The sequence below is a fragment of the Peromyscus californicus genome, unplaced genomic scaffold, assembly GCF_007827085.1.
Source record: "Peromyscus californicus insignis strain IS unplaced genomic scaffold, ASM782708v3 Scaffold_4__1_contigs__length_199733344, whole genome shotgun sequence".
Taxonomy (NCBI): domain Eukaryota; kingdom Metazoa; phylum Chordata; class Mammalia; order Rodentia; family Cricetidae; genus Peromyscus; species Peromyscus californicus.
This window is the reverse complement of record NW_026294562.1, coordinates 102717623-102735076: the sequence shown is the minus strand read 5'-3', so window position 1 is coordinate 102735076 and position 17454 is coordinate 102717623. Positions and strand designations below refer to the sequence as shown.

Sequence of the window (17454 nt, the reverse complement as noted above, 5' to 3'; positions counted from 1 at the left end):
TGGAAGGGTCGGGTCAGACACCCCTCATCCTCCAAGAGTGAATCACATCGCACCACGTCTGTGCTCCCTTCCCCCCAGCTCAGTGTGCAAAGCCACTGCCACACAACCTAGATGGCTGTGCTCCCTTCCCCCCAGCTCAGTGTGCAAAGCCACTGCCACACAACCTAGATGGCTCTCACCTCCTGCCCAGCCACAATGGAAGGTGCTTGAAAATTACTGTCAGAACAGACAAAAGTACAAAGCAAATGTTTTAATTACTGTCTAGATCTATAACCAGTCAGCCCTGCCCCCCCCCATCTCTTCCTGGGGAGCCTGTACTGCTGGGCAAATGGAGGGCCTGGAAAAGACAGAGGAGCAACATCTGTGTAGAAATGTGTGCCTTAAGATCTCCATCCCTTCCAGGAACAGGCAACTGCCATTTCTCTTTGTACTTTATCTCACTGCATTGGTTCCATTCTCTAGGTACGAGAATGGAACGTTTGAGAGAAAGAAACCATGAACATGAGAGTAGACTGGATGCCCTCTGTTGGCAACACGGCAGCTCTGCCAGTGCCTGCCATGCTGACTCTTGGTCATTTCTGGTGAGGTTGGGTACATCAGTACATTTTTATTTGTGCTCTGTCCTAACCACTGAGTGTGAGCCAAGTTCTGGAGAGCTTCTGTGGAAGGAATGGACACTACACACTAGCCTGGCCTGGAGCTGAGTGTCACTTACTATATGACGGAGATAGGGGATTACAGAGAATTTTAGCTTTAGCTTTTTGTCTGACTAAGATTTAAAAGATTTACAGAAAACAGATTTGTGGGGTCAGGGGACAGAAGTGTGGCAGTACAGAGAGGAAAGGGAGAAGTGGTGAACAATCCAGTAGAATTCATAAAATAAAAACACTGTCACACAAGTTCACAGAATACAGAGGACCAGAAGAGGAACATGGACGATACAGGGTGAGGGGGGCCCAGCAGGTAATTCTCAAATGAATTCTCCTAGGCAGGCCAAAGATTGTGCTTTATAAACTCATTACAATGTAACAGCTTTTCAAAATCGTTTGCCTCCTGCTTCTAGGTGACTCCCTTTTGGCTGAAAAAACCAGAACTAGTTCACGTGTCCCGTGATGGCAGAGCAGCACTTTGAGACAGGCTTTGAGGCAAGGAGCTAGGTGAACTTACACAGTAAGCGACAGTCTCTACTTGCTGGGCTTCTCCCTTGACCAGGGACAGCATTTACTTCTTCTGGAAGAAGCCAGTAATGGACACTTGTCTGTTGGCTTTGCCCAGAGCAGCCGTCCCTTTCTTGGGGCCCTTCCGCTCATCTTTCGGCTCCTTTTTCACGGCGGCGGCAGCGGCGGCAGGGGCGGCAGGGGGTCTGTGTACTGAGGCCACCTTCATCTTACTCTCCCCTTCACTGTCTGTGCACGACTCACTCTCGTAGACTTTTTCAGTCACTGGAATAAGGAAAAACAGACATGACGGCTTGAGTCATTTACCAAAGGGAAAGTTGTCCTGCGCATCAGGTCCTGGGTTTTTTCTTCCTGAGAGAACACAGCTAGCCTCAGCTAGAAAATACCCTGCCGTCACATGGCCTGTAGGTGGGGTGGAGAATACCCCACTCCTTCACAGCTAAGTCCCCATGTCATCGATGGGCCTCTATCATCTAACTGACCAAACCTGTTGCTTGGGTCCTTGTCTACACTGGCTAACTTCCTGAGCTCTACATATGTGCTGTCTGTATCTCAAACACCTATTCCTAACTCCATGCTCTGACTGGCTTCCGTAGTCATATTTCCATGGCCCACACACTTGCCCATTTCCAACACTCACTTTCCTAGTTCTTCATTTAGTCTATCAGAGCTCTCACTCTGTCTAGTCACTCTCCCACCATGGATGCTTCTAGCTTGCTCCATCCTGGTATCAACCACTGCTCTCATCTAAAGCCACGGTTTGTTACTCAGCTGCTCAGTTCTTGAAACTGAATGACTACTAATGAACCCAACATTTATTTCAGTCTATATCATGAAAAAAACTTTCCCAAACAAACCATTCTAGATGATACATTTGAAAGTTTTAAGACAATGATAAAATAAGCAAAGTTACCGGTTTTCTTACTCCCTAGGAGCCAAAGGCATACTTAGCCTTTTCCTCCACCATTAAAACGGGCTGAAGAGAGAGCTCAGTGGTTAGAGGCACTTGCTGCTCTTGCAGAAGACCCAAATTCAGTTCCCAGAACCCACATGGCAGTTCACAACTGCTCTCTTCTGATCTCCTCGGGCACTAGGCATACATGTGATGCACATACATGCATGTCCTATTCACATAAAACACTAAAACTCCCCAAACTCTTCCGAAAGGAAACCTGGAAAAGAACTATGCCAGTGAGTAGTCAACAGCCCCAGTGTGCACACTCAGAAGCAGTGGCTTCCAATCATGTTTTCCCAAAGCAGATGGAGACATTTTCCAATCCCACTGCATCACATGCAGCAGCCACAGGTCACATATAGTGTCACCTCCCTATGATGAGAACTAAAGCGGAAGCATCTAAATCCTTTCTCAGCCTTTCTGGATGCAGCAAGTGATGGAGAAGCAGTGAAGGGAAACATCTCCCCACTGAAAAAGTAACGTCATACACATAAAGTGCTCGAAGCATAGTCACAGGTATATTTTCCCCATCAAAGAACAAGGTGGTTTCACACTCTTATTCACTGATAATTCCTTCTAATTAAAATATACTAGCTAAACTGTTTCAGAGGTTCAGGCATGGGGATTCAACCATTTGTGTTCTAAAGCCTGGGCTGTCCCACTGTGGACATGCACTGGATCACCTGGGGAGCGAGCTCATGGGAACACCGCTGGATTCTAGCTCCAAAGTTTCATGCTCAGCAGCAGGTCTGTGGTGGAACCTGGGAACTTGTTTCTAAACACATTCCCAAATGACACAAACATTGCTGGTCTGGGTGACACCTGATGAATCAATGTTCCCCTCTCCATGAAAACGAGGAGCACACTGACCCTCAGTATATATGGATGGACCTGGCAGTCTTTGGCAAACACTTTTCAATGCTTTTTCTTCTTCATGGTGTACTCTGCTGGAGGTCTGGCTACTGCTTCACCCATAGCCACTTAATCCCAACAGGGCTACAGAACACCTAAGATCTCCCCTAGGAGATTTTATGATTTGTCTTTACTTTCAAGAACCAAGAACCCACTTTGATGACTCCTGCCCACTTAGAGGACAAAGGATACTGACAGGCCTTTAATCCCAGCCCTCGGGAGGCAGAGGAAGGTAGAGCTCTGTGAGTTCAAGGCCAGCCTGGTCTACAAAGAGAGTTCTAAGACAGCCAAGGCTACACAGAGAAACTCTGTCTTGAAAACCAAAACAAGAAAGGAAGGAAGGAAGGAAGGAAGGAAGGAAGGAAGGAAGGAAGGAAGGAAGGAAGGAAGGAAGGAAGGAAACAAAAGAAAAAGAGAAAGAAAGAAAGAAAGGAAGGAAGGAAGGAAGGAAGGAAGGAAAGAAAGAAAGAAAGAAAGAAAGAAAGAAAGAAAGAAAGAAAGAAAGAAAGAAAGAAAGGAAGAAAGGAAGAAAGGAAGAAAGAAAGAAAACGCAGACTAGAGGACTTGGACTCTCTTTGTAATCTAATTAGAAACTCAGCATCTCAGTCAGGTGTGGTGGCAAACACTTGAAATCTGTGCCCTTGGAGACTGGCAAGAGAGCCCTGGTAAGATCAGCCTAGTTATATGGTAAGACCATGCCTACAAAGGAGGAAGGGAAAAGAGAAAGACAAGAAAAACGCACAAGAATTTCAATTTTAGCAAGACTTTCGGGTACTTCACATAGCCAGCAGTATTAGAGAAATCTGTCAATCTTTTTGATTAGACACTTGAAACATTCTCATGGCACACTACAGTCCAGCAAGCACAATCCCAGAACACCCTCCACTCCCAACATGCACTATGCTACATGTATCCTACAACTCAACTCATGGACAAAATTATGAACTGTTATTTATTTCTATGTTAAGAAGCTCTGAAGAGCCGTCTGTAGAAAGGAAATGGCTTCAGTTGGTAGTAAGCTCCTGTTACGTCGTGAGCTGTATTCTCCACTCAATGGCAGCATGTCTACAGCACCATACTTCAGGATCAATTACCTCGCTATTTATTTCCTTACTTCCTGGTGAAACCACTGGCTGTCTCATGGCTGACGTCATGTGGTACACTGCTTGGAAAGTTAAAAACCAGCCAGGCCATCCAACCAAATGTCTTAAGCTGACATTTGATGTACCAAAATTTAAAAGGTCAATTCTATAGTCCAAGCTGTTGCTGCTTCAAACTGCAGGACAGAGAAGATTTGAACTTCAAACCACAGCACTTTTATGTTAGCTGAACATGCCACTTTCCTTGGCTGCCATTCCAAAAAGTCTGTGTGGACAACACTCCATTCAGCTTCTCTGATCCTAGAACCCCATTCCTTGATCAGAAATTCACCCCAACCTAGCTCAGGGCCCAACTCCACAGTTCCTGCTACAAACCCACAGAAAACAATAGAGTCTAGCGAGGGCGGGGCGAGCCGCTGTGCTAGGACAACTGGCACAGTCCGGCGGAGTGAGGAAAGCGCAGCCCTGGTTGGGAACCAGAGCCAAGAGCCATTAGGTTGCACTTGGACTAAAAACCGTATAAAAAGGTGCTATGTGAGCGGCTCTCACTGCTGCCTCCAAGGCTGTTAATAGTCCCGTGTGGAGAAGGGCCCAGAAACAAGCCCAAGCTTTACCAGAAAACTGGTGGTTACAAAGCAAAGGAGGCTTGTCAGCACTATCTTCTCCACACTTAAACACTTAAAAAACAAGTGTTTCTCGATGTGTGAGACAGTAGTTTCCAAGCACCTCATCTGAATCTTCATGAAGACCCTACCAGGAGGCAAAATAGATATCTCTAGATATCTCTCTTCCATTTCACAGCTCAAGGAAATGTTCAAGCAGGATGATGTGACTCGGAGGCCACACTCCCAGAGCTTCATTTCATGGCATAGGCCCCCACCAAAGCCCAGTGTTCCGACTCCACTGCGGTGTTCGGTGTAGGCCTCGGCACAGGAGCAGCAGCACTGCGTGGGCTAAGCCCATGTGCACTCACCCCGACAGCCTGCTCTGCCCGGAACCCGATTCTCTGGAGGAACCTTAAGTGCCTCCCTAAGGAAAGGACTCAAGCCTGACACCAAACATTTGCCTTACCCATGCAGCCCTCTTCATCCACAAAGGTTTTAGATTTCAGGACACGCTTCCGTTTTCTTTTGTTTTCTCCACTTGAACTCTAAAAGATCAGAGAGTGACAATATTAAGTTGACCAGTGAAGCTCTAGAAAAAATAACAGAAGATGTTAAATGTACAAAAACCACCCCCTACCATGCCATTCTGATAAAAGGTAGAACAAGCAACTCTATACTGCAGAGGTACGTAATGCTTACTGTATGCACAGGCCTGGCGTCTTCCTGTTTACACAAAGAGAAGCAGTATGCTTAGGAAAGATTTGAGTTCTTGGTGAAAAAGACATACAGATTACAGACCTTAGTGGAAGAGAGAGACAAGGAAAGCATAGCACTTCAATACGCTGTCTAAGGACGTTCCAGGAGAGCTGGGGTAGAGATGCCCCCAGAGCAGACCAGGGGCTCTCAGTGTGCACCCTGCAGGAGATCCTTGCATGCTCAGCCTTGGCATTTGAACACCATACCCAACTAGTCGAGCCAGAAGCCTGCATGACTACCGTCAGTTCGCTCCTATCGCCACTGTCTCTTTCAGCCCATTTCTTTGGCTACAGCAGTACGAGACTTACACTAACCTTCTGAGACCGAGTTCAAGAAAACTGGTGGTTACAAAGCAAAGGAGGCTTGTCAGCACCATCTTCTCCACACTTCACCATCCACTATGTCTACTGATAGAAGCAGACAAGCCACAGTAAAGAGCGTTCAAAACCTAGTGTTGCTGTGTGCTGTAGTTTTTCTCATCTAGTCCTTTCCCTAAGAACAAATTTGAGTTTTGTTTCCTTTTATCTTTCACAATTTGCCCTGGTGGAGGCAGGGCCTCCTTTTGCACATTTCCAACTGGAGCTGGGTAGCACAGCAGCCCTCATGGTGATGGTCACAAAAAAACAAACAGCTGCCCAGAGCTAGCCCTGCAAGCTTCCTAAAGCTACGCCCTCCAGCAATGTCTCCCCTCAGTTAAGAAGAGAATCGCATCCATCTCGCCAACCTGAGGGGAAGCGTGATGAAACATGAGCCAGCTACCGGCACTGGAGAAGCACAGAGAAGAGGACATGATTCCATAGTGACTGCAGGATCCCAAGAGAGAAGACACGCAGAATGGAGCCTTGTGCTGGCTTTACCTTGGCAGGAGGGGGCTCAGGTCTTGGCACAGAATCAGGAGGTGGAGATGCAGGAGGAGGTGGAGATGGTGACTCTGCTTCGTACATCTCAGGAGAGTCTGGGAAGACTGGGAAAATGGAACAAGCTTAAGGAAGAGAGCTACAAGCTCTGACAGGCACAATGCCTTCTGCACTGCATCTGCCTTCTGCTTATCAAGGGTATTTTGTAAGCAGTAACTCACGACAACCTAGGACTGCAGTCAGACTTCAATAGACAGTAATTTTTCATCATTACAATCGGAGAATCAAGAATTTCTAAAGTTGGCAATACCTTAGATTCTCTTAGCCGAGTGTACAGCAAGATCAGAGCATGAAGCTGGTTGACATATACTGACCACTTACCACATGTCAGAAGTTTCACTTTATTCTCATCACAACCCAAGAAACAGATCTTGCTCCCATAATACAGTTGAGTAAATAGAGGTTTCAAGAGACTCCTTCACTTGACAAAGGCTCACAACTCATAAAGACAGGTTTTAAACCCAGGTCAGTGTGATTTCATACCTTTGTAACCCAACCGTCCATGTTCTCTTCCCATTCAGTAGAGACAGCCTGTCATACTCAATGCTCCTCAGTGGTATCTTTGTGGCCATCCTCTGAGGGTGACGTGTAAATGGCTGACATAACTGTTTGACCCAGACTGTCCAGCTGGCATTACACGTGACTTTGGGAAGAATCACCTTTGAAAGCTGATCTCCACAAAAGATCTAACACCCAAACCTGCGTAATAGTCTGTATGGGACTATTTCTAGTGACTTCCTCACTGATAAACCTTATAAGCCTTGCTTTGCCACACAGAGAATGGGCAGGAAAAAAGTTAGGAGAGAAAGAACGTTGTAGAAATGGTATCTGACAATGGAGCACTATGGGAGGGATCCCAGTTTCTCAGTAAAGAAACAAGTCCGAGAAAAGGACACCAGAGAGGAAGGGAGGATCCTCAGCAGACTTACTGCCCTTTTTTTTTGGGGGGGGGGGGTGTCATCTTTTTTGTGATTTTTATCTTCCCCCAACCCCTAGAAGCTGGGCTGAGGTCTGAACCCAGGGCCTTATACTTACTAGGTGAGCACTCTACCACTAAGCTAACCTGCCTAACCCCCAACCTACTGTTTAATCACCATAAAGAAACTGCTGGCCATGGGACTCGGGTAGCTGCTTAGCCTCACCTGCTCCCTGAATCTCCTGGCTACATTCAAATTCTTTGCACAAATCTTGAATCTGAATTTCTTCCAACTGATTAGGTCAGTGTTAAAAATGATGACAGTGGAGGGTTCACGGCCAAATGACCTACAGAGGTGAAGCAGAATGAGCCAGAACAAGGCAATCAATTAGACACTTCAGGTATGAACCGGGTCCTAACTTTACAAGCTCAGTAAAACAAGAGAAACAAAAGAAAGAAGAGCAGCTTCAGTCTAGCCGTTAGCCCAGCTCCAGGAAGCCGTGCATGACGGGAGTCTACACGGTGTCACACCACACAACCAAGAACTCCATGTTCTGAAGTCATGGCTCATTAGGAAGCGGGGTCACAGTGGTCTGAGGGAAGTCTAGGCAGCAAGGAAGCCAAAGAAAAGGCGTTTTGAAGACCTGGTGATAAACCTAGGTATTCTGTTCTACTTTCAGTTCTTCAAAGGGACGACTGAGCCAAAGCCAACAACTCCATGGTCCTCTCGGACCCTCCTAGCACTGCACACAACTGTTCACCTACGCACCCCCCAGACTCACAGTCCAACGAGGCAGGACGCCACAGTTGTCCTGGCCCTGAACACAGAGCAACACTCACTCTGTTTGTTTTAAGTCAAGAAGAATAAGTACTTCCTGGATAAAACTTGGAGTGAGGAATACCAGGTCAAGGGCAGATAGTTCCGACTTCCCACTTTCCAGTTGCCCACCTCCCAAAGAATCATACAGTAATAAAATGTCATAATCCCCCTGGAAGAGAAGAGAACTGAGGAATAAAGAGATTTCAACACATCCTGAGAGATGGAAGGCAGCTGGAGAATGCTGACAATAAGTCAGTTTAGTGGTTCAGATGGTAGGGATTATCCTTAGAAACTTTGTTGTATCTGACTTTAAAAACTGTGTGGATGTAGTACTGTGTTGAAACTTAAATATTTTAAGGAAGGATAAGCAACCAACATTTTCTACTTTATAAACATTAATCATTCATTTTCATAATAACCCCACAAATCATTATTTGTCTGAGATTCAAAGGAATTTTTTTAAGAACTTGCCCATACTCAGTCTTTACTATTAAGCCAAGCACTCTGACCTAACACATTCTTACTGACGTAAATATAACGGAGGCTTTGTGTATTATGTACTCAATGACGAGAAACAGTCAAGTGGGGAAGCATCATCTCCAGAGAGTAGCTTTTACTAGGGCAGAAAAAGAACTGTGGGAAAACTAATTTCAGCAACCAGCAATGTAACCACTTATTTGTCAAGAGTCCTCTGGCAGAGACTAGTAATTCCAATTCCTGGAAAGCAATCTCCGCTTCCTAGGACTCAATATATATTTTTGTAATAACTATCCTTACCTAAAAAAAAACGGTGTGTGTGTGATGTGCTTATTAATATTCTCCACAAACAACCTGCAAGGACTGAAAACGTTAGCAAATACTTAACACAGCCATAAAAACTGTTTCTTCCTAGCAACACAGATATTAATGTTATTTCTTTCTGGGCTGGCATTTTTTTTTTAATATGTAGAACTACTGAAGGTGCTTATGGCACTTCCAGGGTGAAGGAGAGCCTTCCCAGTAAGAAGGAGAAGGAATTTGCCGAGGAGATTCATATATAAGGATCTCTGTCACTGCTGAACACGCTGAACATACAACCGGTGGGAAGAGGGGCACAATGCGAAAAGCTACTATGTGTCAAGTGCTGTCTTGGCATTTCTGATGTGTTGTTTAATGGCCACAAAAAGCTAGTCTGTAGTACCACTGCAGTTCTGGAAGAGTAAACAAGGACTCAAGTTAAGGCACCTGCCTAACGTCAGCTGGTAAGCGCTCAGGAAGATTTAACTGGGTCGGTTTGACTCTGGAGCCCTTGCCTGCCCGCCTGCCGCGCATCTGCTAACGACTAGCCTGAGAAGGCAGATCAAGCTATTATCATCAGTGGAACACAAATAAAAAGAGACTATGTAAAGGTTCAAAATCAAATCCTGCTGGCTTTCAGACACAGAAATTCTAGAATAAAATTGCAGACTTTTATAAGTTCAGTCAGATGCCAAAAGCTATCTCTGCCAGAGAAAAGAACCCGAGGGCTTCTGCTCTCTGTCCTCTGCTGTCATGTGCTGCTTACCTCCATCACATATTTTGCACTCCTTTCCCAACTAAGCAATCACAATCACATTTCTAATAGCCCATGGGTATTATTATTTTGTGGGCTACAGAACAACAGAACATTTTAGAAGTATGCACTGGTGCTCAATCAACCCAGGACTCAATTCAGAGCTAGCACTTACAAGAATACTAGACTATTCAGTTTTAGCTTTGTGAGTGGAAAGAGTATGTGCATGTTCATGTGTGTGGGGGTGTACATGTTTGTGGAGGCCAAAGCTCAACCACAGATGCCGTTCCTCAGGAGCTGCCCATGGTTTTTGGATCTGGAACTTGCTCATTAGGCTAGGCTAACTGCCCAGCCAGCTCTGGGGATTCTCCTGTCTCCATCTCCCCAGCGCCGGGACTGTAAGTGCATGCTTTTTTCACAGGCGACAGGAGAGACCTACATGCTTCGAGGCATACTTACTGATGAAGCCATTCCCCAGCCCCTATTCACCTTCTCAATGTACATCAAGCTTTTGGCTGAAAGTCTTTCTGGAATCCTCCCCCAGTCTGCTTTCCTGGTTGGTAACAGGGAAGACTAGTCCAGTTATCAGTTTCCTAAGCTTACTTCCTAATTCTTTTCCCATATGCCCACAGAGTTTCATGTTTTTAATTCTTAACTGGCCAGGTGTTCGCTGGTGAACCTGACTTCATTCAGAAGCTCTAGAATCTTCTTTTAAGTAATCTACTCATTTTCATAAAGGTATGAAATAAAAATACATTAACTACCCCTCTGGGTAAGCCCTGCCCCTGCTTGTTTCAAAAAGCCATTAAAACCCACACTTCTGAAAGGCCCTAGTTCCCTCACAGAACATCAGAGGCTGTGATCCTTAACCCACCCATGACTAGCGTTCTCTCAACCCAGAAAAAATGGGTCTAGCACAGACAGGTCCAAGCTCTCGGTTCTAGTCCCCGGGTTTGCTCATCCACCTGCATGTCTAATGTTTTTCCGCTTGCTTGCACAGTTAGCGCCCTTTGGGCAGAGCCTCTGTCCCGTTCTCAGTTTCCAGCAACTATTCCATCTTAGTGTTGTCCCTGACAGCTCACCTTCCTCTCTGCACTAATCATTCCTCTCTAATCTCTTTCAACGGTTTATTGACATTGTTCATGTGTGTTTCTATGATGTTGGATATCTTCCAATTAGGTAAAAAGACCAGATACATTATACCTTAAGTCTTGGAAAACTGTCTGTGATACCTCCAGGTTTCCTGGATAGCACAATGTAGCCCAGGAACCTTTCTCTATAGTTCTTTCTACATACTTTACCTGGTTTGGGGTAAGATCTTAAGAATACTTGTTATTGGGGCTGGGGAGATGGTACAGAGTTTAGGAGCACTGGCTGCTCTTCCAGAGGACCTAGCTTCAATTCCCAGCACCCACATGTCAGGCAGCTCACCACCTTCTGTAACTCTAGTTCCAGGAAATCTAATGCCCTCTTCTGAGCACTGTATGCATATGGTACACATACAAACATGTAAACAAAACACCTATATACATACTTTAAAAAAAGTTAAGAGTACTTGATATTTGTTTTAAAAGCATGTTAATTTTCCTGTAAAGAAACTCCTTGCTTATTCTGCTTGCTTGTCTTACAATACTACCCACATCCTGACCCTGGAACAGGCCACAGTGCCACCCCCTTCAGCAGTGACACTATGTATGGTCTTCCAGTTTACCAGTTTCATTGATTGGTGTGTCTAGAACATGTGCATGAAGGGAGCCAAAGGAACACTAGCCTTAAAGAGAAAAGAAAGGGGCCGAGCGGTGGTGGCGCACGCCTTTAATCCCAGCACTCGGGAGGCAGAGCCAGGCGGATCTCTGTGAGTTCGAGGCCAGCCTGGTCTCCAAAGCGAGTTCCAGGAAAGGCGCAAAGCTACACAGAGAAACCCTGTCTCGAAAAACCAAAAAAAAAAAAAAAAGAGAAAAGAAAGGGCTTAGGTAGTACGTGTAAAAGTAGTCACACTTTTTTTGTTTCTGGATTTTCACAAGTTATCAAATGATCACTATTCTGATCAAAAGGCTGCAGCAGATTTCAAATAAAACTGTTCTCTCATGCTAAGACCACTGCTCTCATTGTAGCTCACAGTAAGGGAAAATTTTAGATCCTTGAGCATGAACCCAGAAATGATCCCTAACAAGAATTAATGGCAATGTCTACCTTCATCTTCACTGCTATCAGACTGAGGAAGCTTGATTCTTCTCCTCTTTTTCTTCAGGTTTCCGGTTTCCTTTGCTTCCTCATCAGAGAGGTCTACTCGCTTCCCCCTGTTGCCATCAGGGAATAAATTAAGCATGTTACACAGAACAAAATGTATGTGTATGTTTAAGTATGAATGTGTTCCTATGCAACTTCTTTTAGAGCTCACAGTCATAATTGCAGAGGGTAGAAAACAACGAAGCAGATAAGGAAAGACTAATTCCTTTGTTTGAGACACGTTCTTTTGGTAGCCCTGGCTGTACTGGAACTCACTATGTAGACCAAGCTAGCCTCCAACTCAGAGATCCTCCCACCTCTGCCTCTCAAGTGGTGCACTACTGTGCCCAGCAGGAAGATTGATCCTTTGGAGATATATACTGTTAGCCACCCACAACTCTATCACCTGATAGGGTAGCCAGAATAAAAGGTTCCACCAGTTCTGGAGAGGCCGGTTTAGAGTCCTGTCAACACCTCTTCCCCTCTACTGGCCTTTCAGTCATTTAACATTCGTTAAATAAGCAGCTAAACAACCCGAATGCAAAGACCAGGAAAGAAAGGCTCTTCTCAAGAAGCCCTGGCAGACCAGACAGAGTGGCACATGCCTGTGATTTCTACAGAGAAGTGGGAGGATTCTAAGACTGAGGCCAGTCTGGGCCACACAGTGAAACCTTGCCTCCAAAGACGAACACACCTTGGCCAAGTGCACTAGCTATTACACGACATGATAAAATTTAATGGACAAATAACATTGTGGGACATAACTGTTAAAAGCTAAGTAGATATCCAACAGGTAGGAAGGGAAGGCAATATTCTACAGTGAAAGGACAGTGTGAGCCAGGCACAGACAAGACCGTAAAGTCATCCAATGATGTCATAAAAACCCAGACTCTCTTGACATTATTTAGCTTCTCTGTCTGCTTTCTCCATTACAGCATTCATCAATAAATAATCTGTTAGAGACAAATACATGTAAACCATAGTCTTCCTGTCATTGAGTACCTACATCTTATTTAATTTTGAACACCAACTTTTTTTTCTACTTTAGCTAGGAAAAGAATAAAGTAAACCCAAGTAAGTCAAAGGGCATAAACATTAGAGCAGAAAGCAATGCAATGGAAAGAAAGAAAACTAATGAAGCTTGAAGTTGTTAGGCTAAGAAGAAAAGATCAATAAGCCTTTTACAACAGAGGGAAAACATGTATTTCCAAGTGGGAATTAGAGAATAAAGGAATCTGTAGTCATAACTACAGTCTACCAATACTCCAAGAACAAGGCTAGATTATGAACAACTTTAACAAGCTCAAGCACTTAGAGGAAATAAATTCTTTTAAAAGCACAACTTACTCAAAACTAATCCAAAAAGAACTAGAAAATTTGAGTAACATTATATAAAGAAGCTCTCATAGGCAGGCAGGCAGGCGCGCGCGCACACACACACACGCACACTATAAAGAAAACCCAGGCCCAGATTCACTGATATATTTTATTAAATATTTAAATGTATCAGAAGTATGTCTACATAGGGCCAGAGATGGCTCAGCAGATCCAGGTGCTTGCTGCCAAGCCTAGTGAACCAAGTTCTATTCCAGGTCCCACACTATGGATGTAGAAAACTGACTCCCACAAGTTATGTCCTCTGAGCCATGGTATGTACATACACACATCACAGACACACACACACACACACACTAAATAAATGTAAAAAAAAAAAAATAAGATTCACAAATTCCTTTGGAAAACAGGAAACTCCTCTTTATGTATGAAGTTAACGCAGTTTGATACTAAAACTAGTCAATTACCAGGAAAGAAAATGGCTGAGCTGTAGTCCTCAAAAATATAGAAACAAAGCCCCCTTAGGGCAATGTTAACAAATCCAGCAGTGTGTAAAAACAATAAATATGATCAGGGAGCTAATCCTAAGAAGGCAAGGCTGGTTTAACATTTTCATGTCAATCAGTATAACCCACCATATTAGCAGAAAAATCTATGAGCCACCTCAATAAAAGCAGAAAAATCATGCTAAAATTTAAAACCGATGAGTAAAAGTCTCTCAAAAAACTTGGAGTAGAAAAAAGACTTTTTAACTTGGTAAAGGAGACGCTGAGTACATGCCTGGTAACGGCCTCCACCAGTGAGTAAGGCTGTGATCATGGCTGGGGACATGTTAATCCACGTATATCTTGTGCTCCTGGGAGGTAAGCCCCACTGGACAGAGCCTTACCCCTCTGAAATGTCACTATTTTGTTGCTCCAACTTTACCACAAAAGTTGGTTCTTTGTGGGCCTATCAGTGCTGACAGTGTCCTTTAGAATTTCTTTCAACAGACTAATTCCTACCAGCTATGAGGTAGTGTCTCAAACTCCTGGATCCATTTTTAACAGCTTGTGTGCTTTTTATTTTCTTTTCTAATTACATTTTACCACTTGAAAAATAAACTCATTGATATAAAAAGAAAACAAAGAACTTCTTCTCTTAAACTGGACTGGCAACAGTAACTTCTCTCTGGGTAATTTGATGTGAAACACACACACACACGCGCACACACACACACACACACACACACACACACACACACAAGCACACTTTCACTGTGTCTACACACTTAAACTGAAGTCTATTTTGCAGCAGTGGGAACAAAATGTGGCCCTGGGTCCTGGATCACCCAAACTGGCTGCCCTGGGTCCTGCTTCACGAGATGAGCTGGGGCTTCTCTCTTCACTCTAGCAATATTAAGTAGGAGTTAGCACTGAGCTAAACTACCTGCTGTAGAAAGCCCAGAGGGACCTTCTCCTCGCCACAAGACACCCCTCCCCCAGTGACAAATTTTCCTACCATTTCTTCCCCCTCTGCTGCACCTTCGCAGGCTCGGCTTTCCTGCTGGGTTTCTTCAGAGCTGTGGGAGCTGCCAGCTTTGGTTCAGTGACAGACACTGGAGGCTGCTCCACTGTTTTTCCTTCTTTCGCTCCTTGTTCTGAATCCAAACTGACTTTAAGTTTATCTACAAAAAAGTATAGGAGATGATATATATATGGCCCATCATGTAATATTAATTCATCATTACTGTGACAGTCCACTATGTGCCAGGTAACGCGTTAGGAGCAAGGGATAAAACAGTCCCTGTCCTGAAAAAGAGCAGTTGATTTAGAAAACATCTATGATCTTCATTTCTGATCCCCACTAATGTCTCATTACACCACAGCCCTAACGACAGCAAACACACGGCTTCAAAATACCAAATTCAGCTTTTGGGTTAAGAACTGTTTTTAGGGGCTGGAGAGATGGCTCAGGGGTTAAGGGCACTGGCTGCTCTTCCAGAGGTCTGAGTTCAATTCCCAGCAACCACATGGTGGCTCACAACCATCTGTAATGAGATCTGGTGCCCTCTCCTGGCCTGCAGGGATACATGCAGACAGGAAATTGTATACATAAGAAATAAATAAATAAATCTTAAAAAAAAAAAAACTGTTTTTAACTACATCTGTTTACTTATTGTGTGTACATTGGGTATGTGTATGCCATGGTACAAGTATGAAGGTTAGAGGACTAGGTTCTCTCCTTCTACCATGCAGATTCCAGGGATCAAACTCAGGTCCTCAGGCTTGACAGCCCCTAAATTCAACTTTGTGAAGTATCATCTTATTTTCAAATGAGAAAAACAGAGCTGCAGGTAGTCATGATGTTCAAGAACAGAGTTTGAAAATGGGCTGACAGCTAAGTTCGCAGCAACATCTTTCCTACTCTACTTTAAAAAATCATTTATTTTGCTTGTATGGGTATTTTGTCTGCATGCACGACTGTGCACCACATGCATGCTTGATGCCTATGCAGGCCAGAAGAGGCATTGGATCCCTGGGGACTACAATACACATAGTTGTGAGGCACCACATGAGTGCTGGGAATTGATCCTAAGTCTTTAGAAGAGCAGCCAGTGCTTTTAATCATTGAGCCATCTCTCCAAGCCCTGTATCCGACCTTTTAATGCCTGAATAGTCCTGTCTCACTACCACCTTAAATGATAAAACCAAATTAATTCAAAACCTGCTTCCCGCTGGGCAAGTCTAAAAGTCATTTTTCTTTGTGAGAACTGGGATAATATTTATAAGACTACTATCAGGTATAAACATTAAGTGAGTTATCAAAGGTGTCACTGGATATGGGCCTCAGTTAGCTCAACTCCTGACCGGGGTCCCTACATTAAGCTGAGACACCACATAAGTGGCCATGCAAGACAGGAAGGGCCCAGCCATCTGAGAAATACAGAAGTGAATAATCAAGCCTTATGCATACCCAGTGATAGCTTTTTCTAGGCAAAGTCACACTATACAATGAGAAAGCTATACACAGTGGGAATTCTTCAAAAGGCTGTTTGCACTACCTGTCCTGTAACAGCTTAATCATCTACCTACTAAGAAAGGAAAACCACCTATCTCAGTCTTGGTTGATACTTACAGGTTAGTACAATAGTTTTTAAAAGCATGTATGTTCTTTGATAATGTAGATGGATCAGAATATAAAATGCAATCTATTCACTTTTTTGAGCGTTTATGTGAGAAACCTAAATGGCGGGCTTCATTAGTCCAATGGGGGTACCATTGCTTCATTTTTAAATTCTGTTGTTCTTATCTGCGCTTTTCAAACTTTCGCACTAAAATATCCCAAATGGACTAGGAAAACGAACATTTCGTTCTTTTTAAGGCTAAGTAACCTTTTATTGTCTGCATCTATCCATAGGCAAAGGTTTTTGTCTTATTTTCCATTTTATCATCAATGTATGATAGTATGTAGTATCAAGCATGTAGTAGGTACATAATCAACACTTGCATAATTTGGCATTTTCTACTATTAACAAATATTCACGTATTTTACGTATTTTTTAAATGACAAACAAAAGATTCTTCACTGGGGACTAGAGTGGCTCGGCAGTTACGAGTATGTTCTATCTATTCTTCCCAGCACCCACAGGAGGCAGCTCACAACAGCCTGTAACTCCAGTTCCAGGGGATACCACACCTTCTTCTGGCTTCCATGGGAAACTGCACTCATGTGAACATCTTCCCACAGATATAAACAAATACAAATAATAAAAAAAAGTTTTAAATAATTAAAATCTCTCACTGGACCTTAAGGTTACAAACACATAAAAACAACAACAGAGGCATCAAAACTGTCAAGAAATGGCATTAGACTGAGTACGGTGTACCAGGACCAGCCTGCAGGGTAATGACATTATGATGTGTGTTCGCAGAAATAGGAACCTCCGGTGCGCCGTTCCAGCACCACCACCAAAGCGTGTTTCTGGATCACTTCCAAGTACCACATTTTTTATACTTTCACAACACAGAACATTTTTTTCTGAGAGCTTCCACAGCAAATAAAACACTATCACTCCAATCCCCACGGAGTATCAACCTGACCATCATGGCAAAGCAGAATTCAGACTAATTTTGCTTGGCTAGGCATGCAACAAAAGGCCACAGATCTCTGTAAAACTGATGCTCCAAGAAAGTGTGTGGTAAGTACCCTGTGGTTCCT

The 17454-nt window shown here is 43.9% G+C and overlaps 1 protein-coding gene across 1 annotated transcript in view; it reads right to left on the bottom strand.

Moving 5' to 3' along the window:
* Positions 1-235: 235 nt before the first annotated feature.
* Pold3 (DNA polymerase delta 3, accessory subunit) overlaps positions 236-17454 on the bottom strand; it is a 40862-nt gene continuing 23643 nt past the window's right edge. The window contains exons 8-12 of the mRNA XM_052762770.1: positions 14755-14920; positions 11884-11990; positions 6364-6470; positions 5217-5295; positions 236-1442 (exon numbers count right to left, since the gene is read on the bottom strand). Coding sequence (XP_052618730.1) covers positions 1222-1442; positions 5217-5295; positions 6364-6470; positions 11884-11990; positions 14755-14920 — 680 coding nt within the window. The 3' untranslated portion in view covers positions 236-1221. The remainder of the gene's footprint in view (positions 1443-5216; positions 5296-6363; positions 6471-11883; positions 11991-14754; positions 14921-17454) is intronic.